Below are 15,108 nucleotides of genomic sequence, written 5' to 3'. Positions count from 1 at the left end.
TTGCAACATTATTTAGAAACAAGCTGCTTTTATATTTCCTACAATTTCTGAATAAAACTAAAGCCACTCTTATATTTTCTTGTTACTACTTCTAATAACATATTTCAATATTGCTACAAAATAAAGCCCCTAAAACTTGTGTAACTGTCTTAGCAGATCCTCACAACTATGTAGAACTAAAAAAAAAGTGTCTAAATTTTAACAGGACTTCTCCTTAAAGCAAATCACAGCTGAGGTGGGAGGATTACAAAGCAGGAAATAAAGCCATGATTTCCTTAATTTAAAGCACGTTTGCACTGAGAAGGTATAGAACACAGAATCCATATTTGAGAATAGCATTTATATATAATGACAGCATAATTTTTCTTGGAAGTCACCTTGTAGAACATCTTGCTCAGATACTGCTCAAATGTGGCCAAACTCAGAGTCACATCAAGAGGTCACGCAAGGCTCTATGCAGCTTTGTGGTTAATATCTCCAAGGATGGAGAATCCTTGACATCTCTGGACAGCTTGTTCCAATATTTCATTATGTTCATCATGCACATTTTTTCTCATAATATTTCAATAGAATTCCTTTTGCTGCAGCATGTGTCTGTTGACTCTCATCCTTCTGCTGGGATCCTTTGAGCAGAGTCTGGCTCCATCTCTACAGACTCCCATCTCATGGATGCAGAGAGCAAGGAGGTGCCTCCTGAGCTCTGTGCAGGCTGAGCAAGCCCAGTTCAGCCCCTCCTCATTTATCAAGTGCTCTCCTGCCCCTGACCACATTGCTGGCTCGTCACTGGACTCCCTGCATGTCTGCCCTGCACACTGGGCAGCCCAAACCAGACACACAACTCCAGATGCTTCCCACAGGTTGATTAAAGATTTAATTTAGTCCAGTGTCTAGTTAGGCATTTTTATACTGTCTGGGCAAACACAGAATTCATGAGGGTTTGGGGATTTTTCACACTTTCCACCACAGCAGGATTTTCCCGTGTCTCTGTGGATAGCACACAACTGTAAAAGCCTTTCCATAACCATGGTGCATTTGTAGAGGACCTCCTGCAGCAGGGTCTCTGAGCTGCACATACTGGTGGAATGAAAGCACAAAATGAAAGCATGATTTGGATTTAAAAAAAGTAGATTATGTAAGATCCAGTGTTGATGGAATAGGTTATTTATACTTATAACATAGGTCAGACACAGAAAATTAAAAAAAAATAATTGCTACAGAAAAAATGCAGCCATAATGAAAAGTTGGTACTTCTAATACTAAGCATATGGATGCAAACAAAACTGAGTTGCTACACTCTTATCCTTTCCATACTGAACAAGTTATACTCATCATGATAATTTATCTTTGTCCAGAACTGGAAAAAAAATCCTCCTAAAATTCTTTCCAAGTAGACCAATAAAAGCAAAAAGAGGAATGTTATCTTTAGGTACAACCGTTATATGGTGATCTACAGCCTGCCTAAAAATTAATTGAAAAATGATGAAAGTAACTCTTTTACTTCAATGAGTTTAGAATCAGATCCTTAAAGGTACAACTGTTATGCATGTCCTAGTAATTAACATGATAGAGAAATAAAGAAATAGCTGCTAATCACACTCCAAAAGACAGTATTTAGACAATTTTTTTTACTGTTGCAGAAAACAAATATACTCTGTAACACACAGTAATGAGGTGGCCAAGCTAGTTTAAAATATCATCTGTCTTTTTGTTCAACAAAGTATTAAAAAAGGAGTCTCCTGACACAAATTCTATATCCCTTGAGGTCCAATTTTCTAACTAATAGACATTTTTTTCTTCCCTTTCCCTTTAAAGACTCAGATTTCCAGGCCTTCTAGAGCATCTTCCTGCATTTTCTAACCTTTAGAAAGAAACTGGAAGGCTCACAGACATTTTTTCATTTTCTTCTATTCTGAAAAAAAGCAAAAGCCTTTCAGGACCACAAATCTTGTAATTTTAAATTAATAATAATAAGTTAATATATTTAGAAATCTGTTAATTTATTAGTTATTAATTCGCTTCAAAAACTGAAACCAGATTTCCAGTACTTTCATAAATTGGAAGTAATTTCAGAAGTCTAACAGCTTGACAGCATAAAAGAAGAATTCCACTAGATACCCCGTATTAAATACAACAATAACACTCTGAAGTACACATAAAATAATAATAGTGTCTCCTGAGCAGTTATATCCTACTGTGAATTTCCTAGAGGTAAGTGAGGTTTTGCACACCATTTAATCCATAAAGTCATCCGTAGGGTTATGGTATCAGAGAGGATGCACAAAAATGCCAGTGAACATGCTGCAGAATCAGTTTCAGCTCCATCCCTGTTTTATCAGGATAGTTTATCCTGGTCCACCAGTGACACAGTAAATGTCTGCAGTTGTGTATTCATACAGAAAAAGAAGATCCAATGAGATCTGAAAACAACTCTCAAAGCATCATGACAACACAGAGTGAAGGATGGGGCAATTATGCTCTTGAAGTTTGATTCAGAAAGTGTGAATCTAAATCCCCAGTTTACTGGCACCACACTTGGATTCGGGACTAGCAAAACTTTCGCTTTAAGCACATCACAGGAACTGGAAATGTTCAGATCCAAGTGTAAAATCTTCTGTTATGATATTTTACAGTACGTTATCTGAGGATGCATGGAACTTTTCATGCATTTGTCACTAAATTGAAACTTCTGTAGACCTTAAAGTACAGTAGTCAAAAGGGTGAAGACTCCACCTTGCCTATAGCTCACACTTCTGGCATAAGCTATATGGACAGAGAAAAAGCCTCAGTCTGCAACTACAGTTTCTCATTCAACACAGGCACATCTAGAGTGCACTGATTCATACCCAGTAATGCAGAACTGCAAATTTAAATTTGGAACTTACAGTTGCTTCTGTAATAACAGGATATAAGTCTGGAAAACTATAATTTTTTTCCATAAAAACGGATGTTGGAACACAGTTTGGACAGAAACCTTCCCATTCTTCTGACCTATGTCAATATTAATTGTAAGGTTGCACATGAAAATGCATATTTAAGTTGTATACCATAAAGCATGATATGCAACCATGGGAAAGGATAGATAAAAAATACTCAGACAAGAGGAATATAAGTTAAGCCCACTCTTTTTTCTGCAGTTTATAAACAAATATTTTTCCTTTACTGTTATTTTACTATCCATCATCTGGAAAAGATTCTCAACTATAGAAAAATAAATTACAATTAAAAGTGAAAACATTTCCTCATTCTAGTTTTGTTTACTTCTCCAACTGACATATGATCAAACCCACCTTTTTTTGAATAGTGACAAATTAATTAGACAGAAATAAATTTTCTACAACTTTTTTGGATGACTACTCTTGGATGACACAAATCATCCATCCTGAAAGTATCTTTTCCTCTTCTTTGCTTAAAAGTCTCAGTAACTAGGTTGGTCTCATTCTACATAAATACTTTTTTTTCAGGTTAGTCCACTCTACTGCACCTAAAAGTGAAGATTCAACCTATTTAACTCTTAGAATCAATGAATAAAAGCAGGCATGGAAAATTGTAGTCCCATTCATATAATACTTTTTATAATAGCTTTTACTAATTAAAATCTATGTTCATCCAGTGATCCAGTGCAATAAAAAGCCATGCTTTCAACTACATATGCTTCAAAAAATTTGGGTGGACACCCTACCTTGGCAAAATCCATGGAGAGAATTCAAAATTTAAGGAGATTATAGTACCTGATCTCTTTGAACAGCATTGTCAAATAACTTCAAGCTTTGCACAGCCTCTATGATTCACCACTTTCAGTAGAAACCTATTGATGCTGCAAACCTTTCTCAAAATATGATGCCAAAGCAGAATTTCTGAGTAAAGGTTTGTTGGCATCTTAAGTAAGGTTTCCATTTTTCTAAAATGTAGCAAAATTGAGTTTATTGTCCTGTTCATCACAATTTTCTCTTTTATGAAGAACGCTCACCTGACCTTCAGCTATAAAGCATGTTGATTGTTTTGAAGTAAAGACAGTGAACTGAAGCAACTGGGTAAACCATAGTTTGTCATGTCCCTCACCTCCCTACATCATAGCACATTATACAGCCATGAACTTTCCCATGAACTTTATTTGCATGATTTCTCATCTAAAGAAACACAACAAGTCTCCTGTCAGCCTGCCAAGGCATCTTCAAGTAGATGAGAAAAGTATAATAATTTTCCTTTAATGAAAACACAGATGATACTAATGCTATTATTATATATCTTTACTACACACTTTTTAGTATCTTTTAGTTTAATTATACAGAGTTTAACAAGATATACACAATCATAGATGACTAAAATATGTAATGCATTTGCCTGAAGTATGTCACTCATTTGACTGAAAGATTAACTATAGATATTTGGAAGAGCAGTCATTATGCTACTTTTAGTATGCTACTTTTAGTATATATTATGTGCACCACTTAGGAGAATTTAATTTGTATTTTTTCTTTCATTAAGGGGAAGCTGCCACTAAAATAAGCCTCTTTTAAAAAAGTTGTCTTTTTTGAGTTTTTTTGTCCTATAATTAACCCGTGTATGTGCTATTCACACAAGAGTGCCAATTCACTGAGATCAGCTCCAAGCAAAGTTCAAGTGACGGCTAATGATGTCTTAAACTTTTATTGAGGAAAAATATGGCAAAGTTAGTGGCTGTGATCCTTTATACAATCAGATTGAAGTGAACTTAACCAAAATGCCCTCAGAGATGGAGCTTCAACAACATTACATTCTGCTGTGAAAGAAAGGACAACCTAAGGTCACTTATTTTTACCTGGGTGATTTGGAAAACGGCCTGTTACATATACTGCTAGGATCTGGGATTTCTTTGTTTTTAAAATGTTTGCTCTGACATTGCAATTTACTATTAGAAATGTGACTCTCTGCTTTGAATGAAATATGAAATGGAAACTAAACCCAAAACCAGTAAGAGCTTGGTAACACAACAGGATGAGCTGTTTGAAGTATTCTAAATTCTGGGGGAGCAACTAGAGACGTTTTATAATGAAACAGCTTTCTTTAAACATTTATCTCTGTAATGATGCATTTTTATAAGGGAAGTATTTAGAAGTATTGGCTGTGTTTAGATGGTATTTTACACCTAAAATCTAAGAACTGACTTTAAAAAAAATCAGCTCAATCTACAAGGATGGAACTTCCATTAAATCTTACTGAGGTACCTGCAAAGATGCAATAAACTCCAAATAAACCATGATACAGTGTGGTGACTTTCAATTACGTTTAAATTAGAACCACAGGAAAAATATCCCTATAATCTTCTATGGAATGTACAGATCAGGGGAGGTAAGCACTACTTTTGGATTTCCAACTTAGATCATATCTGGCATGACTTTTTGCATTAGTCAAGTACCCACATGTCCAACTTCATCAGCTCACACACTGCTGCAGACACTCCATACATTAGAAAGCTGGGTAGGGTTTTGGGTTTCTTTGGGTTTTTTTTTTCCTTTTTTTTTTTTTAGAAACATAAAAATTCTTTGTCAGTTTTGAAAATTGTCTGTCCTAATCTCACCTAATAATCCAGTGATAGATTTACAAGAAGAATGAAATATTTCATGGCATTCATTTCTATGTATTAAATGATATTGAGATGATCATTAGAGAAGCGGGAGACAGCTAACAGAACTGCAGTCTATATATAGACATTGGTTCTTCCATTTCATCAGAGAATATATTAAATGTCACATTCTGTTGCACAGCCAATTAGAGAGGTAAGCATGACAAAAAAGAGTTTTCCTGCTGGTTTTGTTACCAGCACAGCATGGTATCAAAAAAAGAGACAGGGCTACCCAGCCAGGAACAGACTGCAGCAGTGTTAAAATATTTTAGCCTTGAACTAAGATAAAATGCAAATAAAAAGCAGTTAATTTTAAAACATATATGATATTAACTGAAATTCTGTGGAGTTAATAATTTGATCTCATATTTAAGTAAAACACATTTGCAGAAGGAAGCAAACTATGGATTTTGCCTGCCAGAATAATATGCTAAAGTGAGGTATGAAGTATAAGTAAGTAATGCTGAACCAAGTATTTGACAATATAAAATTTTAAAACCAAAATTATTCTGAAAATTACTAAAAGATAATATGTAAATAAGTCTTCTTTGGCCATCAACCTTTCCAAATGACATAACAAATATTTCAACCTAATGCCCTGTGCAGATGGCACTGGAATTATCCCTTATATCCATTCAATTTTAAGGATATTCTAATTAATGAAGCAGTATGTAATTCTACTTAGCAAATATAATCATCATTAATCAAGATGAAACTAATATGTTCATCATATAGAAGGTAAAGCCAGCCAAATTTCTCAGGAATAGTTTAAAGCACTAGGGGAAAAAGGAAGTATAAGAAAACAAGCAAATTTAATCCCATGAGACATCAGCATATTTTCTTTAAAATGCCTCAGTGCAGAGTCTCAATAAAATGTATAAATTTTTTCTCCCTCTATTTCTAGTTTAAGCAAAGTGAAGAATATCAATATCTTCCTTACAATAAATCAGATTTTTTTTTTTATGAGGAGGAAGATGATGAGAAAAAACAACAGAATCTTATAATTGGGAGTCCTAAACTCAGTTTAGAACTGAACTGAATGGAAATTTAGCACTGAAAAGTTTTGTGCAGGCAAGGCAAATCTTTTATATTGAACAATGCTAAATCTAGAAGGCAGGTAATTACTTTAGAGCTGTATAATACAAAATTACTTTTATTGCTACTGAGTAGCTAAATTTCAGCCTTTTTTCTCCTATAACATGAATTTCTGTATTTTTCTGTGTTTTCAAAGTTAAGTGATGCAATGATGCAGCTTTGCTGACAAAACAATTGCATTAATGAGCTGCTCCTTTTGTTGAGACAACTGAGGAGCCTTTGATAAACCGAGAGCAGCAGCATGTAAGGCTTTCAAAAAGTTATTAAGAAGTAACATAAGAAAAGGTGTGAAACGGGGTCGTCTTCTTCCTGGCAACCTGGAGCTTACTATGCAATTCCTTCATTCTCATGAAGTTTATATTTCAACCATTAGCTTGCATACTCTTACAGCACAAGAAACACAAACATAAAGAGAAAATACCTGAGAAAATAGTAAATATTTGTCTTTTCTCCTCAATTAATTATCTAAACATTTCATCCAATCATTGTGTTCATGGGATAAAGCAGCTGAAGTGACAACTACATGTATTGCAGCCTATCATCTCTCCTGTGTTCCTTGTTGAAAGGATTTAATACAGAATAAAGACCACGAGGCTTTCAACTTGAAAAATCAGTGTTTCTCATACCTTTTGTTTGATGATCATGTTGTTGATGTCATCAAGATCACCTACTTTCACTCTCTGAGATTTTATCTCTCGATCCAGTCGAGAAAGCCAGTCAGTGAGTTCTGCCCATGCCTTATTGAAGTCAGCCAAGGCTGGAACCTCCAAAAGCACAGAAGATGGCATTTCTGGTTTGAAGGTGGTGGTTTCCTTGGTTACCCTGGTTTGTGTATCCACAGCAACAGTTTCACCAGGAGTTACTGAAAAAAAAAGAAAAAGCTTAAGTTACAGAATAAATGAACTATGATAGATGTTCATTTCAGTATTTCAGAATTTATGCCATAGAAAGGATAAGATAGAAATAAGCCTAATTCTTAATATTATCTCTGCTGAAAACATGAAAATCAAAACTAAGAGAAAATATGAATTTATTTTTTCCACAATATTTCTATTATAATATCTGCTTAACATCCAGCATTCTCAGCATATTCAAATTCCACCCTTAGAAGACCAGTAACAGTAGTAAAATTCACAGTGTAATTTGAACCTTTTGCTAAAGGTTGTTGAAGCATGAGTAATTTTCCAAAAATCTAGTAGTGGTCAAATCTCTCTATGCCAGAAGGCAGATTGAAAAAAGTTGGTTGGAGTATGCAACACATCATAGTATGACCATGTATTTAGAAGCAAGTTTCATTCACTGTGTCCAAGTCACTCTGTAGCTGTGAAATTGTCTGACCAAAAATCTTCTCCCTTATTGTTATCACCAAGTGCTTCCCATAGGCTCTGTGGCCAATATGGAAGTTTATACAACAAGAAATTCAGCCTTGACTAGTTGTTTACTTTTCCACCTCATAACTTCAAAATATTATGTGCTATTATTTGTATATTTGTGGATTTCTTTTTCCTTTCTTTTGGGGAAAACAGACACATCTTCTTAGTGTCTTTTCCTGATCCATTAGCTATGGGTTTTAAATAATCTATAAATTATTCACTGCTTACAATGGGGAAGTACCCAACACTGAAATACCACTTCTGTCTCTGCAGCAAAAATGATGAGAGGTGTCACAGACACACACCATTGGACAGAGAAGTATGGAACATAAAATCATTCAGAAGTTCAAGACTGTCTTTTCTCCTTGATTTTTGCTATTTACAAAAACATGGCTATGAACTGTTGGGCTATTTTGACCTTCAGTTAATGAGGCAAAAGCAATTCCTCATGCATGTTATTATTGCAGATGATGCTACACCGAATTGTATAAAAAAAATACAATTCGGTGTAGCATCATCTGCAATAGGAAAATTAGGAAAAAAAAATCCTAATTTTTTAAAAAATATCCATCAAAGAATAAAAACTAAAATAGAGAAAACAGAAGAACATGTCATTACTTCACTGAGGTTCCACAGTACTAGAAAAGAAACTAAATACCTACACTTTAGAATCTCTATCAGAATCAGCTGTTGAAACAGCAATAATTAAACAAGGAAGACTGAAATAAAAACTCTGTGGAGTGTGTTCTACATTTTCTAGCATTGAACCACCAAATAGTAATATCTAAAGGACTGAAATAGGTGGTTTTTTGCATTTTTTCTAGCCCTCTTACAGAGTAGAGAAAATCAGTTTCCTGCCCTCTTCCTGTGAGATAGCTTGTCTTCAACAAAAGCAAACCAAAACACCAAAACAGTGTAACTCCATGAACATTAAGTTTTTTTATTTGGTTTGGTTTTTTTCTTGCTATTACTTTTGAAAATCTAATGTTTTTTCATTGACACTCATGCCTTTGCAGCGAAGTCTGTTTGAAACATGAAAACCCAGTTAGTAGGTCAGGGTTCACCAATTTGTCCATAAAGCCAAGGCCTCATATTTCCTCTGTGACTTCAGAGATGTTCTTAGACAACAGGAAAACAGTTGCCTAACTTGGCATTCACATAGGTTAAACAGAAGTTGTCTCATCTCAGAGGAAATTTTTCTCCTCATCAGTATTCAGGTTAATTGAAAAACAATTTTCTAAACTGGGACATCCATCAGTAGACTTAGACATCTCTTTGCATCTCACATATTTTGACCTGAGTACACAATCATGAGTTCACAATTTAATATCTATTTATTTATTTTCACCTCATTGGCAGCCATTTCAGAAAAGGGTGTTTCTAACCTTCTAATGTTTATGGGTTTACTGATCTGGATTTTGGCTTAAGGGTTTTGGGGTTTTTTTTATCCATTGGGCTGTTTTTTGTGTGGTTTTGTTTGATAATTTTTTTATTTTTTTCCTTGATGTAGTTCCTTTGCATCAAGAAATTTCAAATATTACAAAAAAGATTATAAGATACCAGCAGAAGTGCAACAGTCCAGTATAATATCTTATCTATAAACTTCAAGATCTACCACTACCTACCATCATCTTCTAAGGATGGCAATAATCTGTTCCAGTTTGACTGACCTTGTGAATATTTGAATTATCAAATTATTTATAAAAATTACCTTTAGAAAATGTTTGCATAGCAATTCATTTCTGACACTGATCTCCCCTCAGAACAAAAATGCCACTTAGAACAGTATCCATCCCTTATTTCTCTTTGTTTATTCTTGCATAGATACAACACAGTTCATTTAACAGAACTGTATAAATGAGCAAGTAAAAATAATAGACAAATATACATCAACATTATCAACACTACACATAGCAAAAGATCTCATTCTGAACAAATTTATCCAGAACTGCACTGACAGTTTCTGTGACTCAAAGGGGCAGTTTATTGCTTTTGGTGGGGTCTTTTTATTTTTATTTTGGTTTTGGATTTTTCTCAGGACAATTAATTTAAAAACGTAAGACTGGAATTATTTTTTTTTAAATATCTGAATAATAAATTCTATCCTAATGAGTCATGTAATAAAAAATAAAGGCCATCATCTTTCAATTTATTTAAAGGTTATAATGGTTCATTTCTGTGATATGACAAGCATGAAAACCAAAAGGAAAATTAAAATTTAAGATATTAAATCACACAAATATAAAGTTTTAAAGGTAATTTCTCATTAGCACGTTCTGTTCTTTAATAAAAAAGGAAACAACACAGAACAATAACAGAAGAAAAATAAAACACAGGATAATAGGTATGATTTTCAACTTGTTCTTGAACTTTGAAATACACTGGTGAAATTGAGAGTATATTGATATTATTTAATCTTAAAATTAATCTGTAATGTTAAACTTGAATAGTTAGAATAATTGGAATGTGACATGAAATTGAAATTCAAATATTGAATGCAAACCCAAGTAAAACAGAATGAAGCCAATTGCAAGGAGAGAATTTTCCCCCTTTTTACTCTGCTTATTTCAGTGTTGTGTTTCAAGAGAGGGTCAAACTGACAAGTTAAAACAAATAAAACTCCTCATTTAGGTACTGAACTGGAACAGAACAGACAGGAAGAATGACAATGCTTTCAAAAGCTTCAAAGCCCTTCAAACATCCTCTTTCAAACCACAGTCTTTAAGCAGAACTGCCTCAGTTCCCGGGAATGTTCCTAACCATCCTTCTGAATGCTTTTAGTGCTGGTTAAGTTGTAACTATGTCAGATAACTGCATCTACTGGGTCAAAGCTTTTTGACAAAGAAGAAATAACACAGTAACTGGATGTACATTTTAATTCAATTTACAAGTCTAGCCTGAGTTTTTAGTTCCATTGTGAGCAGCAACAATTAAAGGAGACCCCAGGCTTAAATCCTTCATGCAATGAATAGCATTAAAACACACGCACTAAACTTCGTCCTTGTTTTAGTCAAGAAAACTCAGCTGCATTTTGCTCACTCTGAGCAAGCAGAGAAAGAATACCTGTACTTTGTGCTATACACTCAGACCACATCACTCAGGGAATTTGCTGTTTTAACACAGGCAACACTGACTTCTTTAGTGGCAGAACATCTGAGGATTCCCTCTGTGGGCAAAAGAGCAGTTCCCTGGGTGCCACATTGCACACCAGGCAGGTCTGGCTTATTCATGGGAAATCGTCGTGTCATTTTACCAGCACTTTATCCTTGTGGGCTTGACTCGGAACAACTAAACTCCACAAGACCACACAGGTGAAATTCTGCCAGCTACTAAAATGTATTTTGAGTTTTTTATCTTTTTTTCCCCCTCTTACGCTGTGGCATTGCAAACAGTTTTCTACAGAGTTAGAGCATCCACAATTGTATCCTTAAAATCCAAGCAGATTTCTTGGAGAGAGATCAGGAAAGACAGTTCTGAGACTGATTTATTTAGACTTGTTCCAGTGATAAATGAATCACTCATCATCTCTGTCTGTCCTTCAATGTTAAGGAAATAAAGTTAAGATTACATTAAGTTCTCCCATTCAGTACAGCCCCACCCTGCAAGGTGTTCACTGCCAGTTACACTTTTTGCTGAGGAGCTACAGCTACCTGCCAGGTGTTCCAGGTCATACAGGAGATCTGAAAGGAAAATAATATGGCAAACAGAGCTCTGATGAAATATTGTGAATAATATAAATTTATCCAAAAAAATCCCATCAACTTTGAAGTCTGAAAGCAAGGAAAGTTTTGTTTTTTTTTTTTTTTTTTTCTTTCTTAGTGGTCTGAACTCAAAAGAAAGTCTTTATGTTGATCAAAAATTATTGTCAGCAAAATTCCACCCACAGCTCTGTATGTGGAAAATATGCATCCTTAGAGCATTGTATCTCAAAGTTAACGTTTTATTAATATTTTAATCAGCTTTTAAAGACAAAAAACATGTTCCAAAGTGAGTCTTTTCTATTTTAATAAAACACCAATGTTTGTTTTTCTTAGCCTTCAATACATAGTAAATAAAAACTCCTGGAAAAAAAGACTTGGTAACTGCATCAGGTATATTTCATACATACCAATTTTTAGAGACTATAAATGGATAAAGTTTTATACCTAATTTCATGCACACTTAGGGAACATTCACATTATGTGTTACTGTAATCAGTTTAAAATACAAGTGTCTAGACTACCTTTTAATTCTAGAAGTTCTTTATGACTCTTAACAAGTCATTATGGATTATATATAATTTTAATTATTAAAGGTAAAAGAAAAGAAGCTGATAGTTTATGGGATTATTAATTAAATTTTAGATCTAAAATAGTCTGTGCAGTGGGATGAAGGGGCTGAAAGTAAAGAATACTTCGAGGTTCAAAAGAAAGTAAAAAGTCAAGGTTAAAATGCTTAAGAGAAAAGTAAAAGATTTACAAGTGAATGTGTACTGCTATATTTGAAAAATAATTACAAAAGTTATGGTTTTCAAAATGTTACTCTTACTATTACTAGGTTTTTACACAGCATCAGAACTTTAAATTTTAACTTTAGTGGGAAGATAAGTGTCAGCTTTCTCAGACTTTTCTTTCTTTGTCATAGGATAGATCCTGTAGAATTTTATTACCATCCTCCCTTTTATATCTGTGTGACTAAGCCATTTATTGTACAATGCATTTTTCCGAATTCCTGCAAACACAACGGCAAGATGTTTTGATATTTCTTTCACTCAATGTAAAGAAAACCTCTTCTATCACAAACACTGAATTACAACAGGAATAAGAACACAGAAAATAGGTGGAGTCTACCAAACACTAAGAATTTCAGTGATATAAACCACATATATTGGCTTTTGTGCATCATAATGTAAATAAAACCATAGAGTGAGGTTAAATTAGTGCCACATAGCAAAAAGTTCATGTTGTGACCTGTTGCTGCAGAGCTTCTGCAAATACTTTCTGTGTATGCAAGATACACAGAAATGGAACGTCAACTGTTCCCTTGGTCATGAGGTACTTAAAGGTAATTTCCATGTGCAGAAATTAGAGTTTAAACAAATTGCTCTTTGTAGAAGAGAATCAAGTTGGGGAATACTTCAGCAAACCAGGAACATATAAAGAAATCCATGGGCCCTGATGGGATGCACCTGCAGAGTGCTGGGAGATCTGGCAGCAATCATTACAAGGATTCTTTTTACAAACTTTGATGGATCACAGCAGAAGAAAGTCTTTGAAGACTGGAGGAAAACAAATGCCACTTCTCTCTACAGAAAGGATAGTAGGGAGGACTCAGAGAATGATGGCTTCACCTCAAACCATGGGAAAGTAACAGAGCTGTCGGCATCCGGGCTGCGCTAGGAGGATCATTGCCAACAGGTGGACAGAACTGATCCTTCCCCTCTGCTCAACACCTGGAAAACTGTATCCAATTCTTGGATCCCTAGTACAAGACAGCTCTAGAGCTACTGAAGAGAGACCAGTGGATGGCCACAATGATGATTAAGGGACCAAGACCTCTCTTATGTGAGGAAAATCTTGAGAGAGCAGGAATTGTTCAGCCTAGAAAAGAGAAGACTCAGGGGGATCTCTTGAACATTTACAATTATCTGAAGGGAAAATGCACAGAAGGTGGAGCCAGGCTCTTTCCAGCAGGGCCCACCAGTGAAAGTGTGCACAACTGAAACACAGGAGGTTCCCCCTGAATATCAGGAAATGGTCTTTGAGTGATTCCTGCAATGGCTTGAACCAGAGAGTTAGCAGTATCTCCACTCATGGAAATACTCAAAAGCCACAGAAACATCATCCTGGGTAGCCTCCTCTAGGTTATCCTGCCTGAGTAGGGGGTTGGACCAGATTATCTCCAGAGGTCCCTTTGAATCTCAGTCTTTCTGTGGTCCTGTACAGCTATGTTCCCAAACACTCTCTAAAAATCAAATTGGAAATAGAGTAATAACTGAGAATTCTTTGGGGAGGAAGCAACTAAGAAGATAATACATAGAAATAATCCTGGCACAGTGTACATAAAGAATTCAATTGACTGCTCTACATGTGGTGGAAATGACTTTAAATCTGTAGCATTTGATTCTAATTAGACTATGACTCAACCAGGGACAAGTACTACAAAACCAACTGAAGATTGTAATATATATCTGTAAACAGAGGTAGCATTAATCTGCTTAGACCTATCGTTCCATTCAAACCTTTCTGAAAGATAAACTGCTCTAAAGTTCAGTCTCCTTTTAGTAATATAGCATTGTCATGGCATTCTCCAAGAACCTTTCCTTAGGCAAAGTTCAGCATGATTGATGGGACCACTAAAAATTGAAAAGCAAAAGGCTATGGTATGAATGGATCCCTTTTAGTGAGTATGAGAATTAAGCAGACAGAAACTAAAGGAATGTAGCCCAAGAACCTTTCATACACTTTTTAAAAAAGCAGTTTTATTTGTACCAGTACACAAGGCATTTGTCTTTTTCCAAAGGATAAGAGTCTTCTCCAGTGAATAGTTGTTACCAAAGAGTTTCATGAAAATGAATGTTTCGTACTGCAGAAGATGTGGTGCTGTAAAATCAAATTCTGTCACATACTTGCCTTATAAAGAATGTTGTGACAACATCTGTCACAAATGATGCAAGCACCTCTCAGTATTCCTTTTGTCAGTACAAGTAACAAGTTCCTTGATTTAGTATGCAGCCTTCAATTGGATGACAATCTGTGACAACAATTTACATTTCCAGTGTACTGCTATTGACATGTAACTGAATTTCCACAGCTGATTCTTTGATATAAGGAAAAAAAAAACCATACTGCCAGAGCTCCAACTTTTGCAGTCTCATAAAAATCCCCTCTTCTAATTTTTGTAAGATCTATTTATTGATTTAACTGGCATAAATTGCTATTTTATCCAAGGGGAACTCTGAAAAAAGTGTGTAAAGAATTGTAGACAGATACAAAACAATAAGAAGCCAGTTGAATTAGAGGTACCTTGTAGTTAAAAAAAAAAAAAAAAAAAAAAAAA

At 34.8% G+C, this 15,108-nt stretch overlaps 1 protein-coding gene across 16 annotated transcripts in view; it reads right to left on the bottom strand.

Annotated features, from left to right (window-relative positions):
- Nucleotides 1-15,108, bottom strand: part of DMD (dystrophin) — a 1,145,450-nt gene that overhangs the window by 312,122 nt on the left and 818,220 nt on the right. For all 16 annotated transcript variants that reach the window (XM_064407380.1, XM_064407383.1, XM_064407377.1 and 13 more), the window contains one exon: nt 7,324-7,559. In XM_064407380.1, coding sequence (XP_064263450.1) covers nt 7,324-7,559 — 236 coding nt within the window. The remainder of the gene's footprint in view (nt 1-7,323; nt 7,560-15,108) is intronic.

This window comes from Passer domesticus, chromosome 2, assembly GCF_036417665.1.
Source record: "Passer domesticus isolate bPasDom1 chromosome 2, bPasDom1.hap1, whole genome shotgun sequence".
NCBI lineage: Eukaryota > Metazoa > Chordata > Aves > Passeriformes > Passeridae > Passer > Passer domesticus.
The sequence above is the reverse complement of the archived record's forward strand: the minus strand, read 5'-3'. Positions and strand labels throughout refer to the sequence as shown.